The 12,053-nt window shown below is 39.9% G+C and overlaps 1 protein-coding gene and 1 long non-coding RNA gene across 12 annotated transcripts in view; one reads left to right on the top strand and one right to left on the bottom strand.

Moving 5' to 3' along the window:
- LOC112549885 overlaps positions 1 to 10,865 on the top strand; it is an 84,607-nt gene extending 73,742 nt beyond the window's left edge. The window contains exon 4 of the long non-coding RNA XR_003093486.1: positions 10,505 to 10,865. This is a non-coding gene — a long non-coding RNA (uncharacterized LOC112549885). The remainder of the gene's footprint in view (positions 1 to 10,504) is intronic.
- Positions 1 to 12,053, bottom strand: part of GTDC1 (glycosyltransferase like domain containing 1) — a 317,443-nt gene that overhangs the window by 52,118 nt on the left and 253,272 nt on the right. For 10 of the 11 annotated variants that reach the window (XR_003093474.1, XR_003093476.1, XR_003093475.1 and 7 more), the window contains one exon: positions 185 to 553. The exons of the other annotated variant lie outside the window; for it this stretch is intronic. Coding sequence is in view for 1 of the 10 variants with exons in the window: in XM_006021326.3 (XP_006021388.1) it covers positions 185 to 553 (369 nt within the window). In the remaining 9 variants the exon portion in view is untranslated. The remainder of the gene's footprint in view (positions 1 to 184; positions 554 to 12,053) is intronic. 11 annotated transcript variants of the gene reach the window in all.

Genomic DNA, 12,053 nt, shown 5'->3' with positions numbered 1-12,053 from the left:
AAGATATTACTAAAGAATTACTCTAAACAGTTAGGTGTTTGTGATGCTGCACATTTGCATACATAGCAAGTCAGTTGTATGCTTATGACATTAACTTTATACTTGCTGTAAGTCACAGGAACAGTATTAAATCCAGTTCATAAATCATTTAAAGGTATAGTATTTTGATTTGTACAACACTTACCACCTGTGAGGCCAGACAATGTGTAAAGGTCTTTGCTGATAGTCCATTCCACTCAAAATATTACAGGGGTTAAAAGTCAGATGTTGCTTATCTTCTTCTTGACAAGGATTTGTACTTTCTGATGCTTCAGACTTGTTCAATTTCTCCGCTGCTGTTAATGGGTTATGTAGGCTTTCTTGTTGTGTGGTACAAAGTCCAGACTGTACTTCACAAAGTCCAGACCCCTGACCTGAGTTGCTGTTTTTCATTAAACCCCCAGTAGCTTCATTCTTCTGTTGGAGAGGCAGACCCTTAAATAGATAAGTATCTCCATTTCCTTTAACGCCAGTTATCTTCTCCAAATGGGCCAGTTTGTGTTCTGGCATGAACCTGTTAGCAAAACAGAATAATCCTATGTTGTTTTTATACTAGATATAAATAATACCACTTGATGCTGTTTAATTAACTCATTTAAAAATAAAAGACCATGTAGTCAGCAGTTTTGATCCTAGGAACAACCCCTCTGGAAGTTTGATAGTTTCAGTATCTTGGTAAAAGTAGTGCCTTTAAAAAGTACCAGGCTCTCAGGCCTAGACTCTGACAGTGTCTTATGTTCCAGTACTGTTACAGCACCAATACTGCATAGAAAAGACCCCATATGTGGTCATAGCCTTACAAAATGTGAAATAAGAAAACAGCTCTAAGAGGTATCACGGCAGTTCTTCCTTAGCTAATACATTCTTGGTCTTTTGCTAAGATTAGGGAGAAGGTAAATAAGAAGTGTAGTGGTGTTTGTTATTATGTGAGCATCTGCCAGAGTCAAGACACAGACACATAAATCATTACATTAAGGGCAACATCCATCCTATGTTAACTTTCATTTACTAAAAACCTGGGATAAAACATGAATCTGTGTGGTACATCCCTCTACTCAGTACCTGACCTATACAGCTCTCCATAAAAAATGGGGTTCCACAAAAAAAAAAAATGGATAAGAAAATAACCGAAATAATGTTAGGATGTCATTGTACATACGACCAATAGCATTAGAGTCTCTTAAGCATATTTTATATTTCACCTGCCTGACATTTAAAACAAGGGTGCTTCTTACCACTGTCCAAGGTACAGTACTCTATTCTAATGCTTGTACGCTTTGTACGATCTAACAGCAAGACACTGACTTGGAAAAGTATACATGGTATAGAGCACAACTCAAACTGCCTAGGGTCCTGCTGGCTCCTCATAGCTATTTCATTGAATTAAGCAAAGGCAGGACTTGCATAATGCAGGATGAAACACAGGTACTCAAATCACATATAAGCAAACTAGGGAGCACCTCAGTTTGCTGCTCCTTCTAGGAACCAAAATCCCATTTGCAGATAGGGAAACTAAAGTGGAGAGATGAACTTTCTTTCCTGAGACCCCAGAGACAATCTCAGAAGCCAGGAGGTCTTGACTCTCCTATCATGCGTTCAAGGCTACACCTCTCCATTATAGATTCATAGATGTAGGGTCGGAAGGAACCTTGTAGATCTTCTAGTCCGACCCCCCTGTCCTGGACAGGAGAGAATACTGGGCTCAAATGACCCCAGGTAGGTAAATGTCAAGCCTCCTCTTAGGAGGCTTGACCATCTAAGAGCCTGGTACTTAGAAGGTAGGAGCTAGCACCACTTCCTTTGGAAGTTGGTTCCAGATCCTGGCCACCCTGACTGTGAAGTAGTGTCTTCTAATGTCTAGTCTAAACCTACTCTCTAACAACTTATGGCCATTATTCCTTGTTACTCCGGGAGGTGCTTGGGGGAACAAGGTCTCTCCCAATCCCGGCTGGTCTCCCCTAGTAAGTTTATAGACGGCCACCAGGTCCCCCCTCAGCCTTCTCTTGTGAAGGCTGAACAAGTTAAGGTCCCATAGCCTCTCCTCGTAGGGTCTGCCCTGCTGTTCCTGGATCGTGTGAGTGGCCCTTCTCTGGACCCTCTCAATACTGTCCACATCCCTCCTGAAGTGCAGTGCCCAGAACTGGATGCAGTACTCCAGCTGTGGTCTGATCAGTGTCACATAGAGGGGGAGGATCACCTCCTTGGACCTGCTTGTGATGCATCTGTGAATGCACGACAAGGTGCAGTTAGCCCTACTGACCGTGTCCTCGCATTCCCGGCCCATGTTCATTTTGGAGTCAATAATGACTCCAAGATCTCTTTCTGCCACTGTACTTTTGAGAAGGGAGTTCCCCAGCCCATAGGTATGCTGCTGGTTCCTACTGCCTAAGCGCAGCACCCTGCACCTGTCAGTATTGAATCCCATCCTATTTTCATTTGCCCACCCCTGTAACCTGTCCAGGTCCCGCTATAATCTGTCCTTCCCTTTTAGCGTGCCCACCTCACCCCAAATCTTGGTGTCGTCTGTGAATTTAAAGAGGGTGCTTTTCACCCCATCGTCCAAGTCACTAATAAAGAAATTGAACAGTGCGGGCCCAAGGACCAAGCCCTGGGGACTCCACTGCTCACATCCCTCCAGGTCGCATATGACCCATCCACCACCACTTTCTGAGTACGACCCCTCAGCCAATTTGCAATCCATCTGACTGTGTAGGCATCAATGCCACAGTCGCCTAGCTTTTTAATGAGAATGGGGTGGGAGACAGTGTCAAAGGCCTTCCTGAAGTCCAGAAAGACTACATCCACCATGACAACTGCGTCCAATGATTTTGTGACCTGATCGTAGAAGGCAATCAGGTTGGTCTGACAGGACCTGCCCCTAATGAAACCATGCTGGTTGCCCTTGAGCATCATCCCTGCTGCTCCTTGATAATCTTTTCAAAGAGCTTCCCCAGGATTGAAGTAAGACTAACGGGCCTATAGTTGCCCGGGTCCTCCCTCTTCCCTTTTTTAAAGATGGGGACCACATTAGGGCTGTGCAAAACAGCACCGTTTCATTTCAACTTCCATTTTTGCCATTTCAATGGGTCAGTGTTCCTTTTGAGTTTCGTTTAATTTTGAAACTGCTGTTTTGTTTCATTTCATCGAAACTGTTTCGCTGTTTTGATGCTGTTTCAACGTTTCGCCTATAGACTATGGGGAAGCATGAAACTACCTATAACTTTGTCGTTTTGTGCCCAATTTGGATTAAACTTGCAGGGATAGTAGCCTCTTCTCACACCATGACGCCTGCCAAGTTTCATGGAGATAGGTGCAGGGGTTTCTGGGAAACTGCACCTCAAAGTCTTGAAAGCAAAACTTGTGTCACGTGTGTGTGTGTGTTAAGGCACAGCTGTTTTTCTGTCCCACCCCCAGAGCACTGGGATTAGATGGGACCTCAGGGAAGGATCACAGTCACTGGCCAGCTACACAGTCAATATCAGAGCAGTCCTTCCTCACTCCTCCCCCTCCCTCTCCTTAGTTTCTGTTTCCCTGCAAGCAAGCCCAGCTTCAAAACTCAAAACATTTTGAAACTTTTGAAACATTTTGAGTGCCGTCATTTCATTTTGAGGCTGTTTCAAAGCCTTTTGTTTCATTTCGATTTCACTGTTTTGAGCTCGAAACAAGTTGAAACGAAACACCCGGTGAAGTTATGTACAACCCTACTTTCCATGCCTTTCCTTCTTAGTAATATGGTACATTTCGACAGAATGATATTCAGCACACAGTGATCACTTAGTGCTATTTAAAATGTCACATTTTATACAGTTCTACTTTGATATATGTTTCTTAAGTCACTTTGAATTATGTTCCATCCCAGGGAGCAGCTACTTCTTCTTACCAGTTTGTGAAATGAACTTTCCTAAATTCATATAAAACTGACTGTAATGCTCTATCACCATTTCCTGTAAAGTCATGCCTTTCCTAAATGTATATCTATCCCTTAAATTCATTCACCTGAACATCATTTGCTTCTGTGGCCCTCTTTGGCAGCACATTTCATGTGATTAGTACCATTTAAGATAAATAGGTAAGTTTGAATTTCCAATTTCCTTTTAATTTCCAAATTGTTTAGATTGTGTAACTTGTTTATTGAACTGTTTACCAGAAAGAACACTTGCTCTATTTTATCAACCCTTTCTACAATTCTTTAGACTTCTACTCAATCCCATTAAAGCCTGCATTTCTGAATTGAGAATAAATTGCTTCTTTAGCCTTTTGTCAAAACAAATATTCTTAAATCCTGGAATCATCCACATCACCCTGCAATGTAGACTCTTTAAGTGCAAACAGACCCTTTCTTTGAAATGATTACCAAAATTCAACCATATACATACTATGCGAGGTTTATTGCAGTCGTACACTTGACTAATTGCTTTGAGGATTTTTCTGCAATAACCTCTAAATCCCTCTTCCTAGTTGGTATGCAGCATAACTATTCCATTTAATACATACTCCTTATTTTGGGTTGTTGCCCCCAGACATATTATTTTACATTTATCTACATTAAGCTGTACTTTCCATTTACTAACCCAGTCGTCTACATCTTCCAAATTCTTTTTGTTCTCCATTATTTGTTATATCTATATGGTAGATACAATCAGTGACTTGGATATTTCACATTCATTCTCCTCACCAAAATCAGTTACCAATATTATAAACACGAAGTGAACTAAATTATCTCCTAGAAATATTAGCCACTCTCCACCAATTTCATTTTGAAAACATTTTGTCCACTTTTATGAATGAATTAGTTTCTTTTCATACCAATACTGCTTCTGTTTTCCAGTAACTTTTAATATATAATCATATCAAAACCTTTCATAAATAAAAAAATTACAGTTGATTTTCATGCTACTTTATGGGAAAAAATGTCTTAGCAGCAGGGAATGTACCATATATATGGAGACAGGAGCCATCTCCAATCAAATAATATTTGTCATTTCCTTTGCTTAAATTTCACTCATATAGTATTAATACCATAGAAGTAGAATTTCTTGATATATTTCCTGATGGACCCTTAAACAGATGCAGTAAGAAGCAGGGCTGCTGCCCAAATAACTATCCCCATGACACTCTCACCTTTCCATTCTCCACACCCATAACAGTGAAAGTTTAAATCAGTGAGACAAATGGTTGCTTGGTGCTTCTGAGTGCTGGGTCATTTAGATGTTTGGAAGAGGTCAGTGGTGCCTAAGTTTAGGCATCAGAATTTGAAAAATTTGGTGACAGTTCTAATCTGCATCTCTTTTTAGGCCCCTATTTACTTTGTGTCCTTTAATTTAAAAAATGTGGAAATATTGGGTGTTTATACACATGCTCTGGGAGTGGGGGACGGAGGTGCTTTAATTAGAGCAGCTCCAAGAGCAACTCTAATTAAAGCGCCCAGGGTGTCACATGCATCAGCGTCCTCACTCTGAAAAATGGCGGCAGCGGTGCTTTAACGAAAGCTTGTGAAATGAGTTTTAAAGTGCCCCCACCACCATTTTTCAGTGCAGGGATGCTAATACATGTGACACTGGAGTCTGCTGGAGCACAGTAATTACCATGCTCCAGCAGACTCAATTAACTGATTAACTGTAATTACAGCACATTGGTGCAGACTTGCTGCATGTGTATAGGCACGCATTAATAGCAAAGTAATCCTAAAATCCACATAAACTACAGCCTTTTACTACTTTTTTTTACTCCTACAGTCTGAGGTTCTCAAATACTACAGAGTATCCCAATTAATTATGTCTTGTACATTCCTGTACTGTGTTATTAACCCCATTTGACATAGGAAAAAACTGAAGCTGGGATAGGCTAAGTGACAAATCTACATTAAAGAAGCCTATGAGTGAGTCAAGCATAGCACCTTTGCCTCTCAGCTCTTAGAAACAAACCATGACAGCAACAATTACAGGTCCCATTCTGCTACATACTTCTTTGTAACAATGACTATCTGTAGTTAAAGGCAGGGTAGATTTGCACCTTATAGACTAACTAGATATAGCACGTTTACTCTGAGAATAATTTTTCTATAAGATTAATTCACTGGTCTTTGATAACACCAAAGTTACTATAGTTAAAACAATGAAGGACCAACTAGTGGCTCAACATCTGTAATTTTGCCCAAACAAGTTAAACACTTTGAACCAAGATTCTACATATGCAGAATGGTTATAACTATATTTTTCTTACAGTTAAATATGAATTGAGACCTATAGCTAAAAATACTATTTTTATCTTTAAGCCAACGAGTTACAATGGCATGTAGTTAAATGCAGTCCAAATAAATACCATGATGCACATCACATTTAGGTCTTGTTCACATTACTGTACATTTCCTATTACATTACATTACTATACTATACATTTTCTACATTACCATCCTAGGAAATGATTTTTAAAAATGATTTTGCCAAGTAAAAACTAGCTGGCGTTGTGTAGCCTGTTTGCATAATTTGGTCTGAAAACTATTTGCCATTTAAATAGTCCCTTGAAGTGTGAAAGTTGCGGCTACCCTTATATTCTTCCTCCTAATATTTCATCACAGAGATGTAACAATGCTGCTGGGCGCTTGTGGCAGCAGGATGCATGGGGATAGGGGTGACTTCTGGTTGTTGACAGCCCGCTGGTGCAATTATGTGGTAGTGGCAGTAGCAGCAGCAGCTATTTTTCTATCCCCACTCCCCTGCCCAAATCAGCGCTGCTGCCCCAGTCGCCCACTGTAGTTATGCTGCTGTTTTACCACTTATCTCCAATGACATGTGGCCCAAATTCCAGCTCTGATGGCTTCTTCTTACCCAGTTTTCAGTCTTCTTAAGTCTGACCTGTCATTGCACAATTTTTAATAATATTAGATAAGACTTCACCAATTTCTCTTTGGAATAAACTATTTAATATCCTTTATGTAAGACATGTGTGTGCAATCACTTCTGTGGTATTTACTTGTATTACACACACAGTATTCATCATCTTGACAATTTTTTAAGTTTTAGAACCATTTCACTTAACAGTTTTAAAAAAAAGATTTATTTGATGGTTAACTCTGGAACAAGTTATCTGCATTAACTTCCATTGTTTTGGCATAAAGTAGTTCTGTATATTTTACTAACAACAGTGTAGACATGATAAAGGATGTAGGCAGAAAGCCACAAATAGCTATAGCTAGAATCCTAGTATTCAGGGAAAATAATTCATTTTAGGGGCTTTCATTGGAAATGTTTTCTTGCAGACTAGTTTTGGACTTTGAGCTTTAGTATTGTCTAAAATGTTGTACCTGGATATAACATTTATGACCCCTGGAAGACCAGACCATACACTGTAAATCATATAAGGTATAAACTAAATTTTCAACATGGTTGGAATGATGTTATGGACACAATAGTTCCAGACCACTAGCATAAGGCTTAAACATGACCCTTGAAAATTAGAAGGGGAAGCTACCAAATTTCATTCACCTGATCATGCCTATTTGCCAGAGGTAAATGAGAGGAACAGACTGACCAGGTAATAATGTTTACACTCCAACATTTACGATCCCCCTAAAGTATTCTGGGTATTATAATCATGTAAACTCTGCAGAGATTCCTCTGAGGTTTAAATCAGAAAATTACATCATACAGCTACAGCCAACTGGTATTTTAAAATATGGTTATAAACTAAAATATCAAACAGGAATTTGTAATAGTTAATTTGGAATTTGGGATGTGATTGCATCTAAGTAGCAACCAATACAAGGATGAAGGGTATCACAGCAACTCTTAAATGAATTTGTTGCATCTCTGAGGCACAAAGGATTCTGTCATGCCCTTTCAAGACATGTAGGAATTCCTAGGTGGACCACTTACTTGGCCTTTGAAGAACTGATTTTTAAATGTAGACTGTAACAGCTGCTAAACTACCTCTGCCCATGTTACCTTTCAGTACCATGTGACATAGAAAGATAACTTAAATTTGGAAGTGAACATGAGGGGAGCTACAGAAGAGGTGAATTTTTAAAACTGCAATCTTTTCTAGCTTATATGCATTCTTATAAGTTATGCTTGTTTATTGAGACAAGCTATTCAAAACTTGGTGTAATATACAATCCAGAACTTGACCCCGTAGAATTTGATTTAACCTAAAACAGAACTGCAGCTAGTGTTTCTAATTCAGTTCCCATTCATCTGACAGTAACATCATTATCTTTCTATTCTTTTTGTTGGTGTTGTTTTTAATAAAATAGTGCATGGACTGACTGTTGGTGCCAATAAAGGAAGCTGATTCCAATAAGTAATTTTTCATTAGGGTAAATGAGGTGTTGTGAATAAATACATACAATATAACATGACAACATGTTATGAAGATAGAATGCAAAGTACACATGTCTATTTAAAGTCAATGTGCCTAGGCTTCTTGGTAGTGCAGTTTCATAGCACAAATGCAAAGATTAATACATTTAGTATACATTGAAAAAACTAAAAATATCTGGTGGCCAAAATGGCAAACGTTCAGATTGGCATGCCACATCATAAATGGAATATCATGCAATTTCCATTATTTAGCTACAATTGCATGAAAGCTTGTAATTTTTAAGCCATTGTTATAACATTTCAAACAAGCCATATAAAGGTAAAACACTTTCTGGTCTCTGTTTCATCTTTGTATATGTAAGACTTTCAGGGAAGTGTAGCTGCAAAGATTTGGAGAGATTTACTTGAGGTAGAAAAAACCCAGAAATGGTGTCTACCTTAGTCTGAACAGCTAACTGAACAGCACCTTTTTGGAAGTCCAGAACTTCCCTGCCCTGTTTTGTTTTGTTTTGTTTTTTAAACTCCAAGTTCCTGGGTTAACATCCAACAGCCTCCTATCTTATCTTTGCTATTTTATGTTCAGATTTTCTCTACCCTGTCTTTGCTGATACCCTGGGCAAATCAAATAGAGAATTCAACAAATTTGGGGATTCTGACTGACTCAGCTACGAACTCCAAATGAATGCTCTAGCACTTGTCCAAGGCCATTGACATACAAAAGCACCTTTGGTGCAAAAGGGTGAACTGGGGGTCAGAAGAAGGGGAGTTAGCTTTTCCCCCTGTCACTTTGTGTCATCTATATTTTATTTTCCACCTCCGTAAAATGGAGATTTTTTTTACTTCATTTTACTGGATGTCTTGTGTTTGTAAAACTACTTCAGATCCTTAACTGGAAAGTGCTATGGAAGTCTGGATGTTGTTGCTGTTGCGTCAACAAGACTCAAGCAAGTACCAGAATGCAGACTGCACTTGGAAGAGACAGAAAGACACGACATGTCACGTTTTTTGCAAGCAATGGATTTTTGTGGTTTTTGAGGAGAGATGGTAAAAGCTGGGTTAAAGAAGCATACATCCACACTTCATGGCAGGGGTGTCCAACTGGTGGCCAGTGGGTTCTGGGGGTCCAGAAAGGATTAATTTGTGACTCTCACACACTTGCTGCTCCTCCAATTACTTTGAATGTAACAGCACCAAAAGTTTGTATCCTGCTCCTTCTTCTAGCTGCTGTGTCCTGCCCTGGTGCTAGGGAGTGGGGCAGTGTTGAGGGTGAGGGGGACTGGAGCTACATGGAGGAAAAGGTGTCTGTAAGGGAGAGGTGTCTGTAAGGCTACACACTGCAGTGACGGAGGGGGACTGTGCCTCTGTGGTGCAGGCCTGTGGGGGGTGTGAGGACATACAGTGCAGTGGGGAAGGTGGGATTGCAGGGTTTGTGTGCAATGCAACAACAAAGGAGCAGCAAGGAGCAGCAGGGGAGCATCCACATGCTGTGTGTCCCAGTGGCCTGTGGCTTGTGTGGTATGACCCACACAGCATGCACCCCCTACTGGAGTGGACCCCAGGGGCTTAGAAGTTGGACCAGCCTGGCCTGTGACTATGGGTATTGCAACGTTCTCACTATCATGAAATTCCACTATATTTTTGCTAAGGGACTGCCCTCTTCCCACCCCCTCACCCCCAAAATCCTTACCCCTTTCATGTTTAGCTTATTCACAGTTAACGAAATTGAATGTAAAAATATTGCAACTGTGCATGTAAGTACATATATTCATATATCACTGGTCAAATATATGCAGCACTATCATAACTGCACGGGCATCCCTTAACCTTTAAAAAAAATAACCTTTTGAGTGCTGCAGGACAAAATACAGCACCCATCAATCAATATTTACCCTGAGCAAAACAGAACAGATACAAATAATTAGTCTGTAATTCTGTTCTCCACACCAAATCAATGCTACAGATCAGCTTGTAGGAGAAAAGTTGTCCTATTTGCACCTTTCCCAGTGAGCTACTCTTTATTTTGTGTTTTGATGCATCTTCAAGAAGCAAGAGTCCTAAGATTTTTTGTTTCCTGTATCCAGGTATTACAAAGCTGCAACCTGAATCAGAACTAAGAAAACAATTATTTCTCATTTTCTTTTTCCCAGGAAGCAGCACCCCTATGATGTATTATCATTTCCTGATCTGTTTCATACAGAGCGAGGAACAGGTTACCTGAAGAAGTAACTTCCAGGAATACCACAATGGACAGCGCTGGGGAGATTCATGACTAACGGACAAAAAAAAAGCTGGATGGACACAAAAGAATGTGAAAGATTAAGACAGAAAACAAAAGAGCAAAGAATGTGAGAGAGAAATTAGGATAGGAGTTTCATGTGAACGAGCAAAGATGGTCAATGGCTTAAGATTATAAAGCCAAAAACAGATGTTCATTTGCCCTTGAATAAATTATACCTGTGTTTGTCTCAGTGCAGAAATATCCCAGAATGGCATGAATACACATCATCCTTCTAATAATCAGGGTTTAGTGAGTAGCTGCATGCACTATTACTTTTCTGTCATTGAGTCATTGATGCAATCCCAGGATAACCGTTCAGATTAACTTTGCATTGACCTGGGATAAACTGTTAGTACTTCTTATCCTGTGAACCTTTTCAGAATGTATCCTGGGACAATGGAGATGGATGCCTGAACAACTGCACTTTGTTCCAGGATAAAATTGTTTATCCCCGGACAAATGCAATGTCTGATTGTAGCCTGAATGTCTTATCTTCCTGAGTAAACTTTCTCCAGAAGTGCACTTGTTCTTTAATGAGTCTCTGAGACTCAGGAGCACGGTCCAGCAGCTTCCTATTAATAGAAGGAAGGATTGAAATGATGGAGTACTGATCTCCCTTGACACCTGTGGGACACTATCCACTATTAGTACTTAATCTGTTTTTTCTTAAACCATGGCCTTGTCACTTCAAAATGCTAGGCCACACAACCTATAGTATACATCATCCCTGCCAACAGATAAAATATCCAGAGAGAATCCTGGAAAAGGGGTCTAGGACTGGCAGCATCAGATGACCCTCCTGTTTTACATGTTTTTAATGTTCTCAGAAGAGTGATATGGAGTTGCCTGGTGAGCAGAGCCTAAGACTTGGAAACACCGAGGCTCATAATGAGTATGAGGGTCCCACTTCCTCTAGAGAATGTTACACAAAACAGTGCTTTTGGCCTAAGAACTGCTTAGCAATAATTCAGCTTGTTAATCTTGTGGCCTAGTTGATTAATATAATATATAGGCATTCCTGATAGAGTAAAGGCTGTGTTGAGCTTATATGTGATACTTTTTACTCAGTAAAGGCACTAAATCCAGATGAGCTGTTTGGTCCTATATTTTCAAGATGGGAGTGGCACATAGGATAGGAAATAAGACCAGAGAAATGAAGCACGAGAGGAAAAAAACAATATAAAATTAAGGCAGAAAAGATAAATGAAAGAGAAAATAGACATGGAGAGGGAAAAGTGGAAAACAGATGAAGAAAGCAGAGAAAATAAAGACAGAAATCTAGTGTGGAAATCACCTCTAATGATACCCACTATATATTGGCTCAAGAAAAACTAACTCAAGCAGTTTGCCTCGACTCAAGACTTTTGCCTTGACTCAAGACTTTTAAGGCACAGTTCTTCAGAAATACCTAGGCTCAC

The sequence above is a fragment of the Alligator sinensis genome, unplaced genomic scaffold (assembly GCF_000455745.1).
Source record: "Alligator sinensis unplaced genomic scaffold, ASM45574v1 scaffold693_1, whole genome shotgun sequence".
NCBI lineage: Eukaryota > Metazoa > Chordata > Crocodylia > Alligatoridae > Alligator > Alligator sinensis.
The sequence above is the reverse complement of the archived record's forward strand: the minus strand, read 5'-3'. Positions and strand labels throughout refer to the sequence as shown.